Source organism: Balaenoptera musculus, chromosome 12, assembly GCF_009873245.2.
Source record: "Balaenoptera musculus isolate JJ_BM4_2016_0621 chromosome 12, mBalMus1.pri.v3, whole genome shotgun sequence".
In the NCBI taxonomy this organism is placed as follows: domain Eukaryota; kingdom Metazoa; phylum Chordata; class Mammalia; order Artiodactyla; family Balaenopteridae; genus Balaenoptera; species Balaenoptera musculus.
The window spans coordinates 72,147,136-72,166,725 of NC_045796.1; the positions used below are offsets into that span (position 1 = coordinate 72,147,136).

The 19,590-nt window shown below is 41.8% G+C and overlaps 1 protein-coding gene across 1 annotated transcript in view; it reads left to right on the plus strand.

The window, feature by feature from the left end:
* The first annotated feature begins 2,800 nt into the window (after positions 1-2,800).
* TBX18 (T-box transcription factor 18) overlaps positions 2,801-19,590 on the plus strand; it is a 29,628-nt gene continuing 12,838 nt past the window's right edge. Inside the window, exons 1-5 of the mRNA XM_036870858.1 lie at positions 2,801-3,499; positions 4,717-4,921; positions 7,097-7,198; positions 10,353-10,524; positions 18,576-18,743. Of these exons, the coding sequence (XP_036726753.1) occupies positions 3,193-3,499; positions 4,717-4,921; positions 7,097-7,198; positions 10,353-10,524; positions 18,576-18,743 (954 nt within the window). The 5' untranslated portion in view covers positions 2,801-3,192. The remainder of the gene's footprint in view (positions 3,500-4,716; positions 4,922-7,096; positions 7,199-10,352; positions 10,525-18,575; positions 18,744-19,590) is intronic.

Here is a 19,590-nt window from a genome sequence, read left to right on the forward strand (position 1 = left end):
TTTTCTCTCTTAAAGTGACGAGAGGCACACGCTCCCCGGTACACAGGCCCACCCATGTTTACACCCTCGCAGGTGCACACACGCGCATCCACGTACATACAGGCACGTGCACGCGCGCACCCTGTCGAGTTTTTCTCCCGCCAGTTTGCGCCCTGTCCGCGCTTCCTTTGCTCTCTTGACTGGCAAAGTGCAAGGCCCTGGCTCGACTCTGGCACGCGCGTGCCACGCTTTTGAGAAAACGCCCGATTAGGGTGGTGGCTTCGCCAGCGCTTCGAAGGCCGCGACTCCTCCAGCCTGCCAAACCCGCCTTCCTTCCCTCAGGCTCCTGGAGAAGCTCGGCTTCCCCTCTCGGGAGCGAAGGTCGGGGGTGAGCTGAGGTCTGCGACCTTCTGCTTCGTGGGGTCGGGGGCAGCTGGTCCCGCTGGGTCCTGGAGTCTGAGCCGGATTCCATGCGAGCCCAAGGTGGAGAGCGGCGGTGCGGCTCTATCGCTGTGGTTCCCAAAGGCCAGCCTGGACTTGGACTAAGGAGACCAGAGCCTTGGTCCTGTCCCGGGCGCCCAGGGCACATCTGGATTATTTCTAAGGGCCACGTTCTATCTGACATAGTGGATGTGTGTGAGGCCCGGCTTTTCAGCTTGTCTGTGGGGCCCAAGTCCCCGGTGTCCGCGCGTCCCGAGGGCTGCGCCCCTCGCTGCCCGGGGTAAAGGAGAAAGAAGCGGTGTAGGGATATAGGAGGCCTTGGGGCCCTGCAGGCCCGTGTAGTCCCTTCTAAATCAGTTTGAGCTGCGGGGCCTGTAAACGGACAAGCACCCGTCTACAAAGCAGGCTTCGCGTCTGGAAAACCGCGATCGTCCCTGGCGGCCTGGGGTTTCTCCAGAAGAGCCGTTCCCCCGGAGTAGGCCTCAGGGTCCCGGCGACTCCACCCTTGGGCCTCAGCGCCTCCACCTCTCCAAGTCCGCAAGGGCAGCTCAGAGGAGCCTCGGGTCGCTCCTCCTTGGGGCCACTGAAAGCCTGGGCGTGGAGCGGGGCGCTCGGTCCCCGCAGGCTGCGGATGCTGGCTTCGGATGCCCCGGCCGCGCGGAGCTCGGTGCGCAGCCTGCTGCCAGGTCTGCGGCCCTCCCTCCACCGCATCCGCCTCCCCACTCCCTGCCCCAGCCCTCCAGGCGGCCACTGCGCTCTCCCGGGCTTGCGCCCGTCTTCGGGCAGGCTTCAGAAACCAGGTTTGCACTTACTTTTAAGGCTATACTACCCGCCTAGGACGCCGCGGAGTCTGGAGGTCCACCGAGGTCCGGACAGCTCCAGACCATTCGCAAAGCCTTTTTTTGCAAGTGCAAAACACCTCCTCCTGGTTGAGTCTGGTTCTCAATCTTTTAAAAGAGGCCTCCTGCTCAGGTTGTTGGGGAGTCGTGTTTGACCCTGAGGCTGCTGGGCCCGCCGGGCGGCGCGTGCGGAGACGCCTCTGAGCACCGCCTGCTCTGGTTCCCGCTCTTCTGGTTTCCTTGGAGGAACCGCGAGTTCCCCCTGGAGCTACGGTGAAAAGATCGCAGTGGCGAAGCCACTGCCTGAATCACTGTACTGGAAACTGAGAGAAGTAAGAGATAATGGGGCAGCCAACAGTGTGGAGGTTAAACAGAGCGAGGGAGAGAAAACAAACAAAAAACAAACCAAAAAAAACCCTCAATCCTTTGTCGTGTATTTTATACCAAAGATTTAAGAGTAATATCCATCATGAGTTTTATTCTACAAAGAGACTTGCTCTATTTGCATCACATCCATTATTTTTGTTAATCCAGAGCAAAAGTCGAGTTGAAACTACAAAACAAACTGTACAGAGACATGTTAAGTGTTATTCAATTAAAAAGAGGTTTTAAAAAAATTGTTTTAAAGAAACATGTTGGCTCTTTAAAAGCCTGAGAAAAGAAGTAGCTAACTGGCAAAAACAGGGCAAACATGAAGTTATGTTAAATCACAGAGACATTTTCTAAAACTGCAATGGAAATTTTATTGCATCTTAAAACTTATTTCACTCTGCGAAGTGTTTAGGGGTCTTAAAGCTAAGTCCTTACCATTAAAAACATAAAAATTAAAATACCAGGTTTAAATTAGCGATCATTGTTCGAAAGAAATGGGAGGCTCCGGAAAGAGCGTGCTTTTTCTGACTGGTTCATATAAAGGACTGAGCAATAATGGGGTAAAATTTTGCTCTCCTAAATATAAAGGATTGAAACGTATCTTGAATTCCCCCTCCCTCCCCAAGAAAAATCCACGGAGTAAAACAAATAAGTCTAGTGCCACTCCCGGCGCAGAGTGGGTGTTACTAAATGCAGGAATGTGTCCATGAGAAAAGACGGGCCTGGTGGCTGTGAATTCTCCCCACTCCTCAAAATGTTCTGAGTTGTAGCAATATTAAGTGATAAGGGAATGGGACTGGAACTTAAGGTTTCTTGAAAGATTCTTGATATTCTAATGTGGTGATCATTTCGGTTTAAAGCCAGGAGCCTCAGCCTTTCCAGGTCCTGGTGGGGAAAGCTGGAGGCTCCCGGGATGTACTGGCTGTGGGAGGCAGGGAGACTGACCCGGTTCAGGGCCCGGGCTGGCACTTCCAAGCCAGACGGCGGCGCTTTCCACTCTAGGTTTTTTGCGACCTTGTAAGGAAGTGGGCGCGGGCGGAGCGGAGTCGGCGCCTCTTGATTGGCTGGCCATCTCGGTGATTGACAGGGCCCCGGACTCCGCCCCCGCCCCTTTATTGACACTAATGAGCAAGTTCTTCCCACCGCTCTCCTGCCTGGAAGTGCTGACAGATCAAGGCAACAAATTTCAATTACAATCCCTAATTTGTGTCCGCAGAGTGTTTTTTACCCATGTTAGTCCTCTCTGGCGCATCAGTTGAGGCAGATCTTGGAGCTGCAGGAAGAGGTGGAGGGGGTGGGAGCGAAAGAGTCCATCACTGAGAGAGAGCGCGAGAGACCGAGGGAAGGAAACTTGGCGGGCGCGTCGCTGGTTCCTGGGATCCCAACACAAGCGCGAGAGAGGAAACGCCAAATTTGTTTTTGCCCGGGCGGGGAAGAGGGCAGATCTGGGCCTGCGGGAGGCCCCGAGAGTCGTTCAGATTTTGGTGGGGGAAGGAGAGCGAGTGTGTGCGTGTGCCTGCGCGTGTGTATATGAGCGAGGGGCGGGCGCCGGGCGGCGGGGATGGCCGAGAAGCGGAGGGGCTCGCCGTGCAGCATGCTAAGCCTTAAGGCGCACGCCTTCTCCGTGGAGGCACTGATCGGCGCCGAGAAGCAGCAACAGCTTCAGAAGAAGAGGCGAAAGCTGGGCGCGGAGGAGGCGGCCGGGGCCTTAGATGACGGAGGCTGCAGCCGCGGCGGCGGCGCCGGAGAAAAGGGCTCCTCTGAGGGAGACGAAGGCACTGCGCTCTCGCCGCCGGCTGGGGCGGCATCCGGGCCCATCCGGAGCTGCGCAGACCTGGAGCGGAGCTGCGGCTCCCGCGGAGCCGCGGGTGAGTCGGGCCCTTCCCGCCTAACTTCTTCCTTAGACGTCCTCTCCCAGTCCCGCGAGCCAGTACCGCCGCGGAGAACCTGAACTACTGCGAGTTGTGGGCGTGCGCGCGCGCGGTGTCCCTGTGCGCCCGGGGCAACTCAGCCATCAGCGCGCTAGCCTAGGTGTCAGGGCGCAAAGCTCGCGCTGCCCTGGACTCTCTCGCCGCGCAACTCGGGTCACCCTCCAGACAGTAAAATGCCGCTTTCAGCCTGGTTTCTCAGGCTGCTGCTGCCGCCGCCGCCCACTCACGCCGCGCCCTCAGCAGCTGAAGTTTGCGGCGCTCGGCGGTGCAGATCTGTGCTTTCCGCATCTGCCTCCCTTGGGCTTCCAGCCCCTGGGTGCTCTTTTTTCTTTCCTAACTTTTAAAAGCATGGGAGTGGGGGGAGCGACGGCATACCCCCACCCCCCCGAAACCGAAACGAATGCCTAAAAGGTTTGGGCAAACCAGGAAGAGGGTGGCGTATTTGCAAACGTGGTTTCCCGAGGGGTAGCTGAGAGGTTCCCTTGCCTTCCTCTCTTGATTCCCGCTGCCAAGGCCGACGGCGATCGTGGGCTTGTTTTTCGTGCTCTTCTCTTCCCGCTAGCTGCTTTGCTAAGAAGCTCCGGGCGGCCGGGGAGTTTGGCGAGAGCGGTGTTTGAAGAGCTTTCTAGAGGATGCCTCCGGCCGGGCCCGGAGCAAGGCGCCTAGGACGCCTATTGCGAAGGGAGGCCCAAGCGCTTGGGACCAAGAGCCGGGGCGCCGGGCGTTTTTGCTCCGTGCTCTCCATGGCGTGGGGTGTGTCGGGGCCTGCACTGCGGATCTGGACTCGGGGACCCATCTCAGGCTCCGCTGGGCATGCATCCCAGACTCTGGCTGCGGCACAAAACTTATTTTGGGGCCTTGACCGGGCGGAAGCAGGGAGGGTGGGGTGGACGCTGGCTGCACGCCTCTGCGGGACTTGAGACTTGGGGGCCGAGAGGGCCCTACTTGAGCGTCGAGTGTCCGTCCCTTTGGCTGGCTGAGCGCCTATTTACCCACCCATGGGCCTGTTTGTTGTAAGGGCCGGATGGCAAGAAAGCTTCCCCTTTCCTCGCGGTCCTTTTCCTCTCCCCAGCCGCCCTCGGGGGTTCATCTCCCCACCAGGCTTCCCATTTCGAGCCCTCACCGGTTACCCCTCTCTGCCCTTTGCTGCCCAGGCGGCTGTGAGGACGGCTTCCTGCAGGGCGCTTCCCCACTGGCATCCCCAGGAGACTCCCCGAAGGGGTCCCCGGTGCCCACCCTGGCCCGGCCCGGGACCCCGCTGCCGTCGCCGCAGGCCCCGCGGGTGGATCTGCAGGGAGCTGAGCTCTGGAAGCGCTTTCACGAGATCGGCACGGAGATGATCATCACCAAGGCCGGCAGGTAAAGGGCACGCTGGCGCGAACGGCCCCGGCTCTGGCCTCACCCCACCTCTTGGTGGGTTGGGAAGAAGGACCTGCCAGAGCGGTGGGGTCTCTCGTTAGCAGTTTCTGCAGACAAGGCCCCGGGTAGTGGTTCATTTTTGAGACTGGCTTTGCCTACCTAACCCGGAGTGCAGTCGGCGAGGGGCACAGCCCGGCCGTCCTCTCGTTGGATGCTAAGGAGAAAATCACTGTCGCCGCGGAGGCGGTAACGGTTACTGTTGATAATCCGCACGCAGGGAAGCTATAGATTCGTGATCATACTTAATATCTGTTCAGGCATTTGTTTAGGCTTTAGTTATGTTTCTGAAATTAAGGAACAGATTATCTCCCCTCCGTTTTTAAGAAAACGCAGTTTACTCTTTAGCAAACTATCATTTGCTTTTTTAGATCCGAAACTTCCAGTTGGTTCTTTATCAAAAGATTTGCTGGCAGTATGAGAATGTGATGTGTTATGCTATTTTGATATTAGATTAGGATGAAAATTAGTGGAATCACCAGTAATACATGCTTAATCCCTGCAAAAACAATTGCCCCGATTTTAAATAAACCATTCTTTTTATAGATTCACAGTTACGTGGTTACTTCTTTTTCTAAATGAAATCCAACAAATTAGCCTAAATTTGCTGAGGAATACCAAAAAAATTTGTAAGTTATATCCATTTTTTTGAAAGTGTGAAATTTGCACATCCGTCAGTTAGTAAAATAAATTGATTTGTTGCACAGATCATGTTAATGTGAGGGAGGGACAGAAATATTTGCGTTTTAAAGTTTTCAGTTCATTTAGTGCAGTGAAATCGGTGAATACTATCTTCCTTAAAAGAAACTTTAAAAAGCACACACAACTCTTTCAGGGAGTACACATGGCAAAAACCTGGATAGCATAAAAGTATCCAAACTTATTAGAAATTACAAAAACATATTTTATTGAATCCATATGCTACCGTCTACATTTTCACAGAGCTTTTTATTAATGGTCCAAATTCAGTCTTCAACAACACAAAGCAACAGTTGTCTTATAAAGGATGGAGTTAAAGACCTTTACTCTTTATCTTACAGGTGCACTGAAATAACACTAAAACAGCCAGCGTATTAAACTGTTCTCATGCCTAGTTAGGAATAATGGACTTTCTTTTCTCTGGAAGTGGTCTTTAATGGCTTTATTGTTATAGGAAACATTTCTGGTAAATAACAGTACTAAAATTTGTGTTATAAGGTTAAATTAGCAAAAATTAGAATAACCGGAAGGGTCCTAGACATAAATCATTAGATGAAAGTTTTTTGTTTTTTTTTTAAGGAGAACTGCTTTATTTGTTTTTTTATATACAATAATTTGCTGTTGTATTCCTTGCTACTGTGCCCTTTTTAAAAGATAGATGCGTTTATTTTAGCATCTCCTTTTATATGCGTCTCTGGGAAGCCAAGAGAAATGTGGATTTTCATTTGTTTTAATTAGCAACGTTTTGAGTAAGTGTGGTTAAATAAGAAAGTATTTTCAGGGTATGGTGGGGGAAGGAATGATTTGGTAAATATACACTGTGTTTAGTTTCTGCTTTCAATAAAGAAGTTTTACTATACCTTTCAAATTTAGAGCAACTTTTGCACTTCACCTTTACCATGCTGCAGACAGGAAGTCCTGTCTCAATAAAGAACATATTGTTTGGTTATGGCATGGCACATTGGCTCCTTGTGCTTTTTTTTATAACCCTTTTAAAATTTCACATTATAATATATTTTATCACTTTTAGAAATTCAAATTTTCTATTTCTACCATTTGGAACACTTTATTATTTGTATTATTAAAGTCTATCTGCTTACCGATTTTTGTTTAAAAAATAAAGTGCTTTCTGTGCCATTATTTCTTCAGTGTACAATTTTTCTTTTTTGCTTTTAGCTATACTGACATTTCAGTAAACATGGAATGCAGGTACAGGGTACAACAAATTACATTTAAATGACTCAGTTTTGATACATCCTGTGTTCAGATTCTTTGAATTACATTACCAAAGTGAATGTTATAAGTTTTTCCATGTGAAAAATACAGATTCGAGAGTTTTCTTTGCTTATTCATTCTCCAAGCGTAATCATAAACAAAAACAGAACCCAAACCGTCTTTCCTCCCCTCCCTTATTCATAGGCGCATGTTTCCAGCAATGAGAGTGAAGATATCAGGATTAGATCCTCACCAGCAATATTACATTGCCATGGATATTGTGCCAGTGGACAACAAAAGATACAGGTACAGTGATCAGATGGGTACAGAGGATAAGAAAACCCTGGGATTTTACAGGATACGCCTATTTAATCTGTGCTGATTATGATATTTGTTTCCAGAAGCCTGTAGAATTATCAGATCCATAATCCAAACCCTGTCACTTCCAGTAGTCTAGATGGTGCCTTCTCTTGCAATAAGCGTGAAAAAAAAATTTGTTTTGCTTTTAGTAGATACAGAAATGTCTTTAAGTGTTGAGGAATTTTAATAAGGGGTCAGTTTAGTGTTGCTAAACTAAATGTGACTTTAATGTTGATTCACATTTTGATTAGGATTTTGAGACGAAATGTTGAGTCAAGTTTGTAGATATACATAATAGTTAACAAATTGTTCCATTTTCTTCGCAAATTTTTGGACATTTAAATAAATTCCCTTTATTGTGTTACATACAAAATCATAACTCTTCACAGGCTTTTTTCCCTTTAATTTGAGAAAATTATTGAAGATTTTTTACAATTTAGAAAAAAAAATCTCAATTCATTACTATATTAAGACATCTTTAAGCTGGCAATGAATTTGTTACCTTACTGTTGTTTTTTTGGCTGGTAGTTAACACAGTAATTTTTAAAAAGTTTTGTAGTGTTTGGATTTTGAGAGAATATATTTATCTAGATATCAAGTAAAGTTGGAAAAGATACTTTCTTCAGTATCAAACCAACCTTTGCTTTTCCTTCTGCAAGTAAGCAAATCAATAGTCGTCAATGGCAATTCTTTTTATTTTCCTGAGGAGCTGAACTGATTCACTTTGTTATAAAGCAGAAACTAACACACCATTGTAAAGCAATTATACTCCAATAAAGATGTTTAAAAAAAAATGCTAACATTTAAAAAAGGAAATTCTGAGTGGAAAATCGGAAGATGCTTCTTTAAATTTCTTTGTTTCTGTCTTTTAAATAAACAGCTAGAGCATTTAGTAAGTTTTTAAATGAAATCAGATTTGGTTTTTATTACTCTTTAAGATTTAGGGAGTCGCTTTTTTGAAACAGGTTTATGGTGTCAAAAGTGTACAGATTTAATTAGTACAGGCACATATGGGATACTAAAAATATGGGTAATAAAAAGGACAGTTTTATTATTTGTGTTTTGTGTATAAATTGTATCCCTTATTTTAATTAAATAATTCATTAGGGAGCTTTGCTAAAATTATCTACTACATGATAGAAGCTAGAAGACATTGAAGTTTATTCTTTAAATATACTTGGTTTAAAATCCATATTCTAATTTGGGTTTTGCGCTTAGGAAGACAATGTACTTCTAATGAGCTTAGAAATTATTCCTTTTTCTTCTAAGTTTGTCTTCTATTTCTTTCTCCAAATCTCTTCCATATATTTTGGATGGTTTATTTTTCTTAACTGATCCTTATTATTCCCACATAAAGCAAGAAAAATTTCAAGTATTAGTATTAAGATGCCATATTATAAAAGATCAAATTATAAAACATAAATTTGGTTTCACTTATATTGCTTCTCAAGAAAAAAATTGTTTTTAGCATTTGTGTTGAGAATGTTTCACAAAGAATATGTAACATGTAGCATTTATTCTCTTAGTGGGTGTGGATTTTTGAACTATTCAATATGCATACTTTTTCAAGGTTTTGACAGAGCATATTACTCTATTTATTTTGGCAATAGCTCTATATCCATTGTGCTGCTTTTCTTGCATTTCTAAGATTTGCATTTTATTTTCCAACTTTTTCAACAATGGTAGAAACAAATACTTTTGGCTTATTCTCTGCTATCAAAGAATGGTATTTGGTGAAATGAAAGGTGATTGTGATTTATTAGAATGTAAAATTAATATTCATAAAAGGCCATGCATTTAGGAGCTTATTTATTGAAATTGCATTATATCAATTAAGGGGAATTGTTTTTATTAATTTTGTGATAATGTATTTTTTCCCAAGAAAAGGAATTAAAGAATAGAAGGCATATTGGACTCAATAGAGAATGAAATGTGTGACCATATTGAAACAGTGAGCCTTACCGGAGATATTATGAAAATGTTTCATGCTATTTTAAAAAGAAATTTGCAAATATACTGGTAGAATTCTCTGAGACTATTTGTAAATTGTTGCTTTAAATTGTATGCCATATTTTAAAACAAATGGAAGAAAAACATCCAAGTATATAATTTCATTTTCTACCCTTTTCTAAGTCAATCATCAATATACTAGTTTCTAGTTTTTGAATTAGTGTATTTTAAATTAACATTAATAAATGATGGTCTGAATATAAGACTAAACATTATTATCTTGTATACTACTTGAAACATTGTTATTTAAATGATTATTGTTACAGAGTCAATATAGTTGACATACACAAACAAATAGAATAAGATGTTTTGTCTCTTAGAAAGGTAATGCTAATTAGATATATCATAATTTTTAAAGTTTGATGTGTATTTTAATTAGTGGTATAAAAAAATTTAAAGAATTTTCTTACAATAGTCAAAAAAAAGAGAAATATAGGAGATAAAGGCCTATGTTTTATGATTTTACAAACTTTTAAAATTAAACGGAATATCCTCAGTTTATAGTGTAATAGAGTTAGAAAAAATAATTATAAATGATAATAGATGGAACTTTTTTCCCTATGAAAATAAATTTACTGAAAGTTCTGACAATTTCCCCTTGCCTTTCTACCATCTATCGCATCAGTTTGAACATAAGCATAAAATGGGAAGTGATAAAGAAAGTGGGACACTTTAAGATATAACTCTCAAGTATTTCTGAGATTTCCTTAAAGGGGAGATTGACAACTTAATAGTTTCTTCATGTCAATTGAACATCCAGATGAAAAATGGAAAACATCAGAATACAGACAGAATGTCTAATGTGTTTAAGTGTGATTCATCCAAATTAAAATACTTGCATTTATGGTGGGAATAGGGTGCATATTTTTCACTAAATCCTTAACATACCACTTTGAGTGGTCAGTAGGTTACCACTGCTTCAGAGAGTTTTAAAAAAGTGCTTGAATTCTTATTTTATATGCATTGAATGTAAAGAGCAAATCGTCGAATTTTAGACTTTTTAAAGGGGACACATTTTGTCTGAGTCTACTGAGTTGGAAATTCCAAGAAAGCAACAGTTCACAAACTGAGCCTTGTCATTGCCTTCTAGGTATGTTTACCACAGCTCTAAATGGATGGTGGCGGGCAACGCGGATTCCCCTGTGCCACCTCGGGTGTACATTCATCCGGACTCGCCTGCCTCAGGGGAGACTTGGATGAGACAAGTGATCAGTTTCGACAAGCTGAAGCTCACCAACAACGAACTGGATGACCAAGGCCACGTGAGTACATGGCCTCCCTAATTTGCCTCCATTGGGTGGCGTGGGCCATATCTGTACTGTGCCTGCCTGAAGGAAATGAACTTTTCTAAGATCATGAAATTCCTCTCCTGGTTGACTAGCCTGAGCACAGTCTGTGCAAAATCTAGGTTATAGTTGCATCAGAGATTATGCCTGTGGCCGGAGTATTCTATGAAGCATTTAATAGGGAAAACTAGATACTGCATTTGTATTGGAATGGAAGAACCTCAGGCAGCCATTTTTAGCCAAAACATTTGTTTGAAATCCCGTGAGGTGCCAATTATTATACTCTGAATATGAATTCTTGGCAGTTGGGTGAACAGTGATAATAATTTATTGTGTCCTGCCTGCATCCAGTTCTTTCTCCCGCAGAAGCTCATGCTTCTCAATAACGGCCCAGGCTTATGCTGTTTGCGTGTTCCACCTGCAAGCTCCCAGTTGTTTTGTAATGACATCTAAGGTGTCAAATACGTTGTAATAATTCCTTTTCGTCTTAAAACTGCTGAAAAATGATATATATGCTAAAGCCAGCCATTTCAATAATATAGTCATTTTTAACACCTTATTAATTTTTACACAGTATTGTTCCTAGGCAAGACTACCCTTATTATTTTAATAAATAAGTAACTCTGGATACATGCTGATTTCCACTCAATGCTAGCATTTCTATTAGGTTTCTGTTATTTGAGAGGATTTTGACTGAAGCAGGATTGAAATGCCTTTTTAAGAGCATATATCGTACATAAAAGGAATACCAACTAGTTCATTTCTCAAAGGGGTGACATGAAGATAGCATATTTATGGGCCAATCTTTTCAAACAAAAATGCAAAGTGTCATAAACTAGTAATACAGTGATGACAGGATGTGATTTGTAAGTTGCTAGATAATATCTTAAGCAAATTGACCTTAATGAAGACATTCAAGTACAAATTTCATTGTGGTACAGATGCAGCATCTGGATTTTTAAGACTCATTCATCTCTCTAAAACTGCCAGTGCTTTTGTTTCTTTGTTGCCTTTCATATTCTAAACCAGAATCAGAAAAGTAACAGTGTACAGTTTATTTCTGAATCCAACTTCATGCGCTGTACTTTAGTGCATTACTTTGCTTCTCTTCTTTTTTTTCTGTATATACACAGTCAGGTTGTAACAGTTATTTTTCATTTGATTTCAATGAAAGAACACTAGTTTCTTCTGTCTCATTGAGGGAGCCAACTGTGAAATTTTGCCAGTGCATCCATTGAGGAGTCTTTAATTTTTTTTTACAGTAAAAATTTTAAAAATAAATGGCACTGGGGGCTTCCGTGGTGGCGCAGTGGTTGAGAGTCTGCCTGCTAATGCAGGGGACATGGGTTCGAGCCCTGGTCTGGGAGGATCCCGTGTGCCGCGGAGCAGCTAGGCCTGTGAGCCACAACTGCTGAGCCTGTGCGTCTGGAGCCTGTGCTCCGCAACGGGAGAGGCCGCGATAGTGAGAGGCCCGCGCACCACGATGAAGAGTGGCCCCCGCTTGCCGCAGCTGGAGAGAGCCCTAGCACAGAAACGAAGACCCAACATAGCAATCAATCAATCAATAAATAAATCTTTAAAAAAATAAAAAATAAAAAAAAATAAATGGCACTAAGTGTTACCTGTTTTCAAAGCTTAAACATACCCTGCTTTTCTGAGTTCTATAGTTTGAGAATATATCTTTTAAAGAGATAAGTGGGTCTAAAAACTATACACTGTCATATATAAGGGACAAACTCCTTTAAATAATTTAAATAAATATAGTCATTCTATAATTCAAATTCTTTCAGATCAAATTACTGGCTTTATATCTAATATCTACCACATCTACAAAATTAGATATAGATCTAGTAATTTATCCATCTATCTGATTTTAACTTCATAATTTCACTAGACTTTATTTAAAACAGCATTCTCTAGAGAAACAGAACCAATAGACTGTATAGATATAATTATAGATATATATATAGATATAGATAGAAATAGAGATAGAGATAGAGGAGGGATTTATTTTAGGGAACTGGCTCACACAATTGTGGCGGCTGGTAGGTGTGAAATTTGCAGGGTGGGTGGGCAGGCTGAAGACCCAGGGAAGAGATGATGTTGCAGCTTGAGCCTCGAAGCAGAATTTCCTCTTCCTCAGGGGACCTCCACCTTTTTTCTCTTAAGTCTTTCAACTGATTGGGTAAGGCCCACCCACATAATGGGGGGTATCTGCTTTACTCTACTGATTTAAATGTTAATCTCAACTGAAAAGTACCTTCACAATGACATCCGGACTGGTGTTTGGCCAAACATCTAGGTACCGTGGTCTAGCCAAGTTGACACATAACGTTAAATATCGCACAGCATTTGTTTAAAATACTAAAGAGTAGATTGCAACTTGAGCCACAATTGTTTATACCTAAATAATTATAACATTTCACTCTTAAAAAAAATAAAAACATAGCAGAAAACAGATAAAATCTATAGAAGTGCGTCATCTTCCAGTAAAATTCTTTTAAGGTTGTGACAGGATGTAATACTTTAATAAAGAAAAGTAATTAGTGTGCGCAGGGAATAGGGAGAGAATAATATGTACCTGTGCATTTTGGAAGCAAGGAAATTGCCTTTGCAAATAGTAAAAATGTACCTATTGCTTGATACTAGAGGAGAAGGTAGGAGGGAAAATGCTCTTTTCTGTTCTTTATTTAAAAACAAAGTTTCGAAGACTTTGTAAAATGTAGTAAGAGATAAGAAGCCATAGTCTCTGCCTTCAGTGATCTTCTAGCCTAGATGGGGAGAGAAGACAGGCACACAGGTGATCGTGATGTCAGAGCAGTGCAGCTGCCACATTGTTCCAGCCAGGAGAGATTGGGAAGGCTCCGTGAAGAAGGTGTCTGTTGTGTTTCTTTGCTCAGTTGATGACCCTAAATAAGGTTAGATTAGAGATTAGGAAGTCATTTCTTATTCTATTGCTGATGTGATTCAGCGTCTGAGAAGACAGCAGTACCATTGTGATGGGACTAATTCAGCAGTCCCTTTCCTGATGCAGAGACCTCTCAGGGACTCTCACCTCTCTGCCCTCATACAGTCGAGCCTCCCCGCCCCCTAATTCTAAAGGAAGTGACACTAATCTCTAACCAATCAAGCTGTAGATTCAAATGCGAGGTAATTTTCTAATTTGCTTTCTAAATTAGTTTACTACTTTTTGTCCTCTCAGTTCCCAGTTTTATTCCGCTAAAGATGTACAAGTGTTCAACATGGTGACTTGAGAACTCCATGTAGACCTGGGACTTTTATTAAACACAGAGAGATTGGAGGAAACAAATTGTCACGGGGCTGTGAGTGGACCTAGGGCTGCACAAAACATGAGATTATGTGCCATTGTGATTTTCCCCAAAGTGATTTTTCATCTTTCCAAACACCAAGAATTGTTTAGAGAGGAACATTGGTGAGAATCTAGAGATGTAGAAACGTCCCACCACTCCACAGCTAATCTTTTTTTTTTTTTTCTGTTTAGCATGTCAACTTTTTATTAAAGTTAAGAAAAATTAATCTTATAATTTTTAGGACTACACATGTATGTCTTTTTAACATCTTTATTGGAGTATAATTGCTTTACAATGGTGTGTTAGTTTCTGCTTTATGACAAAGCTATACATATACATATATCCCCATATCTCCTCCCTCTTGTGTCTCCCTCCCACCCTCCCTATCCCACCCCTCTAGGTGGTCACAAAGCACCGAGCTGATCTCCCTGTGCTATGCGGCTGCTTCCCACTAGCTATCTATTTTACATTTGGTAGTGTATATATGTACCTGCCACTCTCTCACTTCGTCCCAGTTTACCCTTCCCCCTACCCGTGTCCTCAAGTCCATTCTCTACGTCTGCGTCTTTATTCCTGTCCTGCCTCTAGGTTCTTCAGACCTTTTTTTTTTTTTAGATTCCATATATATGTGTTAACATACGGTATTTGTTTTTCTCTTTCTGACTTACTTCACTCTCCACAGCTAATCTTGAATGTTGTGAAGACTTTATAATCCCTACTTGCCCTTTGGGGAGACCATAGTCAGCTTTGTCTTGGATTGTATACAAACCAAGACTGGTCCTTGGGTTACCTGGGGGCAGATGGTCAGCATGCTTGGGTGGGGTATTTCCTTCTCATCATGTGCATGTTTCACTTGGAATTTGCTGTCTGGAGGGAAACATTTAGGTGAACATTTCCCTGCAGAATTAGAAGACATTTAACAGGTAATGGTGTACCTTAAACTGGGGCAGGACTTGTACCCACAGTGCTGGTGTACTTTGGAAGGAAGCACAGTCAGGCGTCCACAGCCAGGAAACTTGTCGGAGGGTCTGTTCTTCCAGCTGCTGAGGATTCACTGATACAGTCACCCTAGCTCTGAGTTTGTCCTCACCCTCTTCCCATTTCTGCTCGAGAATCAGATGGGGAAGCAAGAGGTCACAGGGGAGATTGCTAGATCTCCCTGATGGAAGGAACTTGCCATGGCTTAGAGGTCTAAGGTTCATAAGCAAAAAACTTTTATTCTCTGGGCCTTGGTTCTCTCATGGGTTATATTGGAACCAGAGAATTCTGAGTGACTCAAACGAGCTGATGAATTTGAAAGTCCATATTTGTAAGGAGTGCTTCATACACAACGTCACACTTGAAACAAAACCCAGGCCACTTTGCTATGGAGCTTGCGACCCTGTGTAACTACCCTGACCCCTACCATTGAAAGCAAGTCCGCATCTGGTATCACCAAAAATGCAGGGAGCCAGGTTTTTGTTATCTGCTCCTTCTTGGTCCTTTGCTTGACTTGTTCCAACACTGGCATTTAGGTCATGTAGAAAATTTCCAGAGTCAGCAGGTAGTGTTTCCCTATTGAGCTGTTTTGTAAGGGACAGGTGGTGTATCTGTCAAACTACAGGCACTTTAGGCCCATCAGATCAGAAATACGTAACATCGTGCTTCTTTTGACTCAAACCTAGTATCTTTAATGTGGGAAAAAACTGTATTAACCTTCACATGGGAAAGCACCCCGTGTTTATGGACAGAGGTCTATATGACTATCTGTGCTACTAGGTAATGCCCCAAAGAAAAAAACATCCTCCATCTGAACAGAACAGAGAGCGCGGAACATGCAGATCAGATATAATTACTTGAGTTTCAGAAATGGGCATTATCATTGTGGTCTCCTTGTTTATAAGGCCAGTGGCTCTCCTCGTTCTACTTGTTCTATTAAATAAGCAAAATATTCTTGAACACTTGTCATTATAACTTTGATAGTTCATTAAAAAGCAAATAATGCTATTTTATGAGAATAACTAGGGCTCGTTTAGCGTTCTCTTAAAATTTACAGGGATATACTACATTCCTATAGATCATATTGAAAGTATATTATTTTTCTTGAATAATTTTCAGGTTACTATTGACAGTTACCCTTTAATGTGCAAATATAGGCATGCCTCAGCTATTTCTGTCCCTTACCCCAGTATACCCCACCTTAAGTCATTTTGGAGATTCCGTAAGGATATAAACAAATAAATGAAATTAAAGTGTATATAGCTATATAGAGAAATCTGCTTGAGAGAACAAAGACTTCATAAAACAAGAACCCACTTTTCATAGACTAGTAAACAGAAACCCAAATGAATTTTTGTTTCCTTCACTACAAGCCAGTTCACTCTCGTCTTCTTGGCTATGCACTTTATTTTTGTTTGTTTAATGTAAAGTGGCTTTTTCCAATTTTTCATCTGCTCTGGAATTTGCTAATCATTAGAATCATTAGAATTAAATCTTGCTTTTTCATACTTTTTACCTGACTCACAGCCAGACATACATTTCATGTTAGACTTAGTATACACACACACACACACACACACACACACACACACACACACAGAAAACAGACAGTGTTTTGGAAAACAGTACCCATCCTTACTACAAGCAACACACTCTATTTTTCTGCTTTATTTTCTAATTTTACTTACTTAAAAAATTTCCAGTTGCAACACTCTAAACTGATTTTGTGAGCCATGAATGAGTTAGTTGAAATTCTGTCCTTTTTTAAACCTGGAAAAAGACTTTTCCAGAGGTTGCTGATTTGTATTGTGTGTCCCTGGGTGATGATGAAGGCTATTGTCCCCTCTTGTCCTTTCCTCAGACTCATGCTGTCGTTCCATCAAGAACGTCTGGTGGGTACCATCATTAGATCTGCTATCCAGGCATTTCCTCCACTGATAGAAAGAAAATTTTAGGGTTTAAAAACCCCCAAAACTGTTGGTTAATAACAGAGTGTAAAGACATCCTTTTGGGGCAGCAAACACACTCTACAGGTAGAGGGCTATTTGTGTTTGGGCTGACCAGTGATTCTGAATTTGGCTTATTAAACTGTGCACATCCTGAAAAACATGAGGCAGGTCAACCAACCACTGTGTTTTCCCCAGACCTTTGTTTAAGCATTTCTCCAAACTCCTAACTCCTCAAAACCTGAATTCAAATTGTATAGTTCAGGAAAGATATAGATTCATTAACTAAACTCATTAGCGAATACCTTAATTTGGATTCCTGGCAGCAAATAGAAAATCCCATTGGATAGGTCTATTTCTTTCTTTTTTTTTTAAATCATTGACATATACTATTTTTAATACACAGTCCATATTCAAAATTTTCCAGCTGTCACAATAATGTCTTTTTAGTAATGTTTTTTCCTGTCTGGGTTCCAATCCAGAATCACACATTGCATTTATTTATTTATTTATTAATGTCTTTATTGGAGTATAATTGCTTTACAATGTTGTGTTAGTTTCTGCTGCATAACAAAGTGAATCAGCTAAATGTATACATATATACCCATATCCCCTCCCTCTTGCGTCTCCCTCCCACCCTCCCTATCACACCCTTCTAGGTGGTCACAAAGCACCGAGCTGATCTCCAGAAAGTAGGCATAGAGGGTTAGGGCTATTTCTTTACCCCGCCTCCTCAAGCTTGACAGCATAAAACATATAAAGAAGAAGAAAACATTCACGCACAATTCCATCATCCAGAGCTGTGACCACTCTTCATATCTTTGTATGGGTCCTTTTTACTGTCTACTTTTATGTAGTTATGGTAAGTTGAAAACCAACTTGGATCCTTTATTCTAATTTAAGATTTAAAAAGAAGCGTTTCATTATGTGGTTAAAAATGTCCTAAAAGCGTTAGTAATGGCTGAATAATGCTGTATCCCACTGTGTGGACTTTCATTTACCTAACCAATCTACTCATGTCAGTGGTTTATAGTTTTTCCACTGTTATAAATGGTGCGCCGCACATCTTTGTATATGAAACGCTTTTCTGGATTTGGAATATTTCCTTAGGATAAATTCTCAGAAGTGGAGTCTTTGGGCAGAAGGCAGTTGAACCATATCATCAGATTCCCCTAGCTGAGTCTGAGAGCTTTTGCATCGCCAGGCATCTGGGTTTTGAAAGCCTTGTTATGATGGGAGCACGGACGCTGGGCTCTCCAGGCAAACCAGAGACTTTGTGAGCCACGCATAAGTCACACCCTGGGGTATCCTTAAAATCCCTTTGCCCTTGAATAGACATGTTGTGGTCACCAACAAGGGAAAAATGTTTCTGAAGAAAACCTTGGTGTGCAGACACTTATTTTTAGGGGATGGGTGTGGTAGAATTCAAATAATCATTTCAATCTCATTTTTAGTTTTATTGTTTTGGGCTCTGTGTTCCATTAGGCTCATTATAAATAAAAGGCTTATGAATTTATTCTTGTGTTTTCAGAAACAGAAAATTTGATGTTACATTCGTACGGTTATACACAGGGTTCTGCCAAAATAGTGATTACTTTTTTTTGTTTGTATTTTTATGCACACTTTGCAAACAGCTTCCTAGCAGTCTCAGTCCAATTTTGATATACACTATTAAATTGGCACTTTCAGTGCCTTGGATATTTTTATTTCCAACTGGGAATCGGTTTGCACGTTAAATATTTAGTCAAGGCAGAAGTTGCTGACAAATTTGGCTTTTCTTTCCTTGACATAGATTATTCTTCATTCTATGCACAAATACCAACCACGAGTCCATGTCATCCGTAAAGACTGTGGGGATGATCTTTCTCCCATCAAGCCTGTTCCATCTGGGGAGGGAGTGAAGGCATTCTCCTTTCCAGAAACTGTTTTCACCACTGTCACCGCCTATCAGAATCAGCAGGTACTGTTCTCAGAATTGGGATCTTTCTAGACGTTTAATTTCATGTACAGATTGAAAGCTAGCTCTTCTTTTCACTGTAGCTAAATGTTATGAATTTTCATAAAGCATTTGCCATGTATGACATCCAGAATATATATGTATTGTAATAACAATTATTTATGCATTATTCCCCATGTAAAGCTACTCTAGTGAGGATTTCTTTAGACCAGAGTGTGTCTCATGACTGGCAGTGTAGGTTTACTCTCCATTTTGAGACATTGAATCCTGATGTCATAATTAAAATTAGAAAGCATGTGTATTGACTAGGAAATAGACACGTAGGATATGAAAGTGAGTTGTGTCACAGGGCAAGGGATTTGACAGCTCACTTTATTTTAAAGCTACCATCCATATATTATGGGAAATATTTCAGAAGCATTTATCCTATGCAGTCATTTTAGTATATATATACAAAAGGGCTATTTCTTTCAAGATATGCTTTAATTGTGATAGAGGGTGATGCATATGCTTATAGTCTGAGAGATGAGCGATTATGGAGTAATCCTTTCGTAAAATTAGAAATAATTTGGGAAGTGAAATACTTCTTTTCTGTATGAATAAGTATATGTACTTCTTTAAGGCTGTGTCAAGCTGGTGGAGAATTGAATTGAGGCAATTATTTGATCCATGCAATTCTGGCCAGTTTTCATAAGAAATAGCGATGGAGTTGAGGCTGATGTGGTCTGTGGTAGATTTTTTTAAAATTTCAATGGTCAGCAGAATTATTCTAGGTTTCCACTTCTCTTTACATTTATATACATCTCAGTTAACAATTTTAGGCTTTATAAACTCTCTGTTGTGTTTTCTG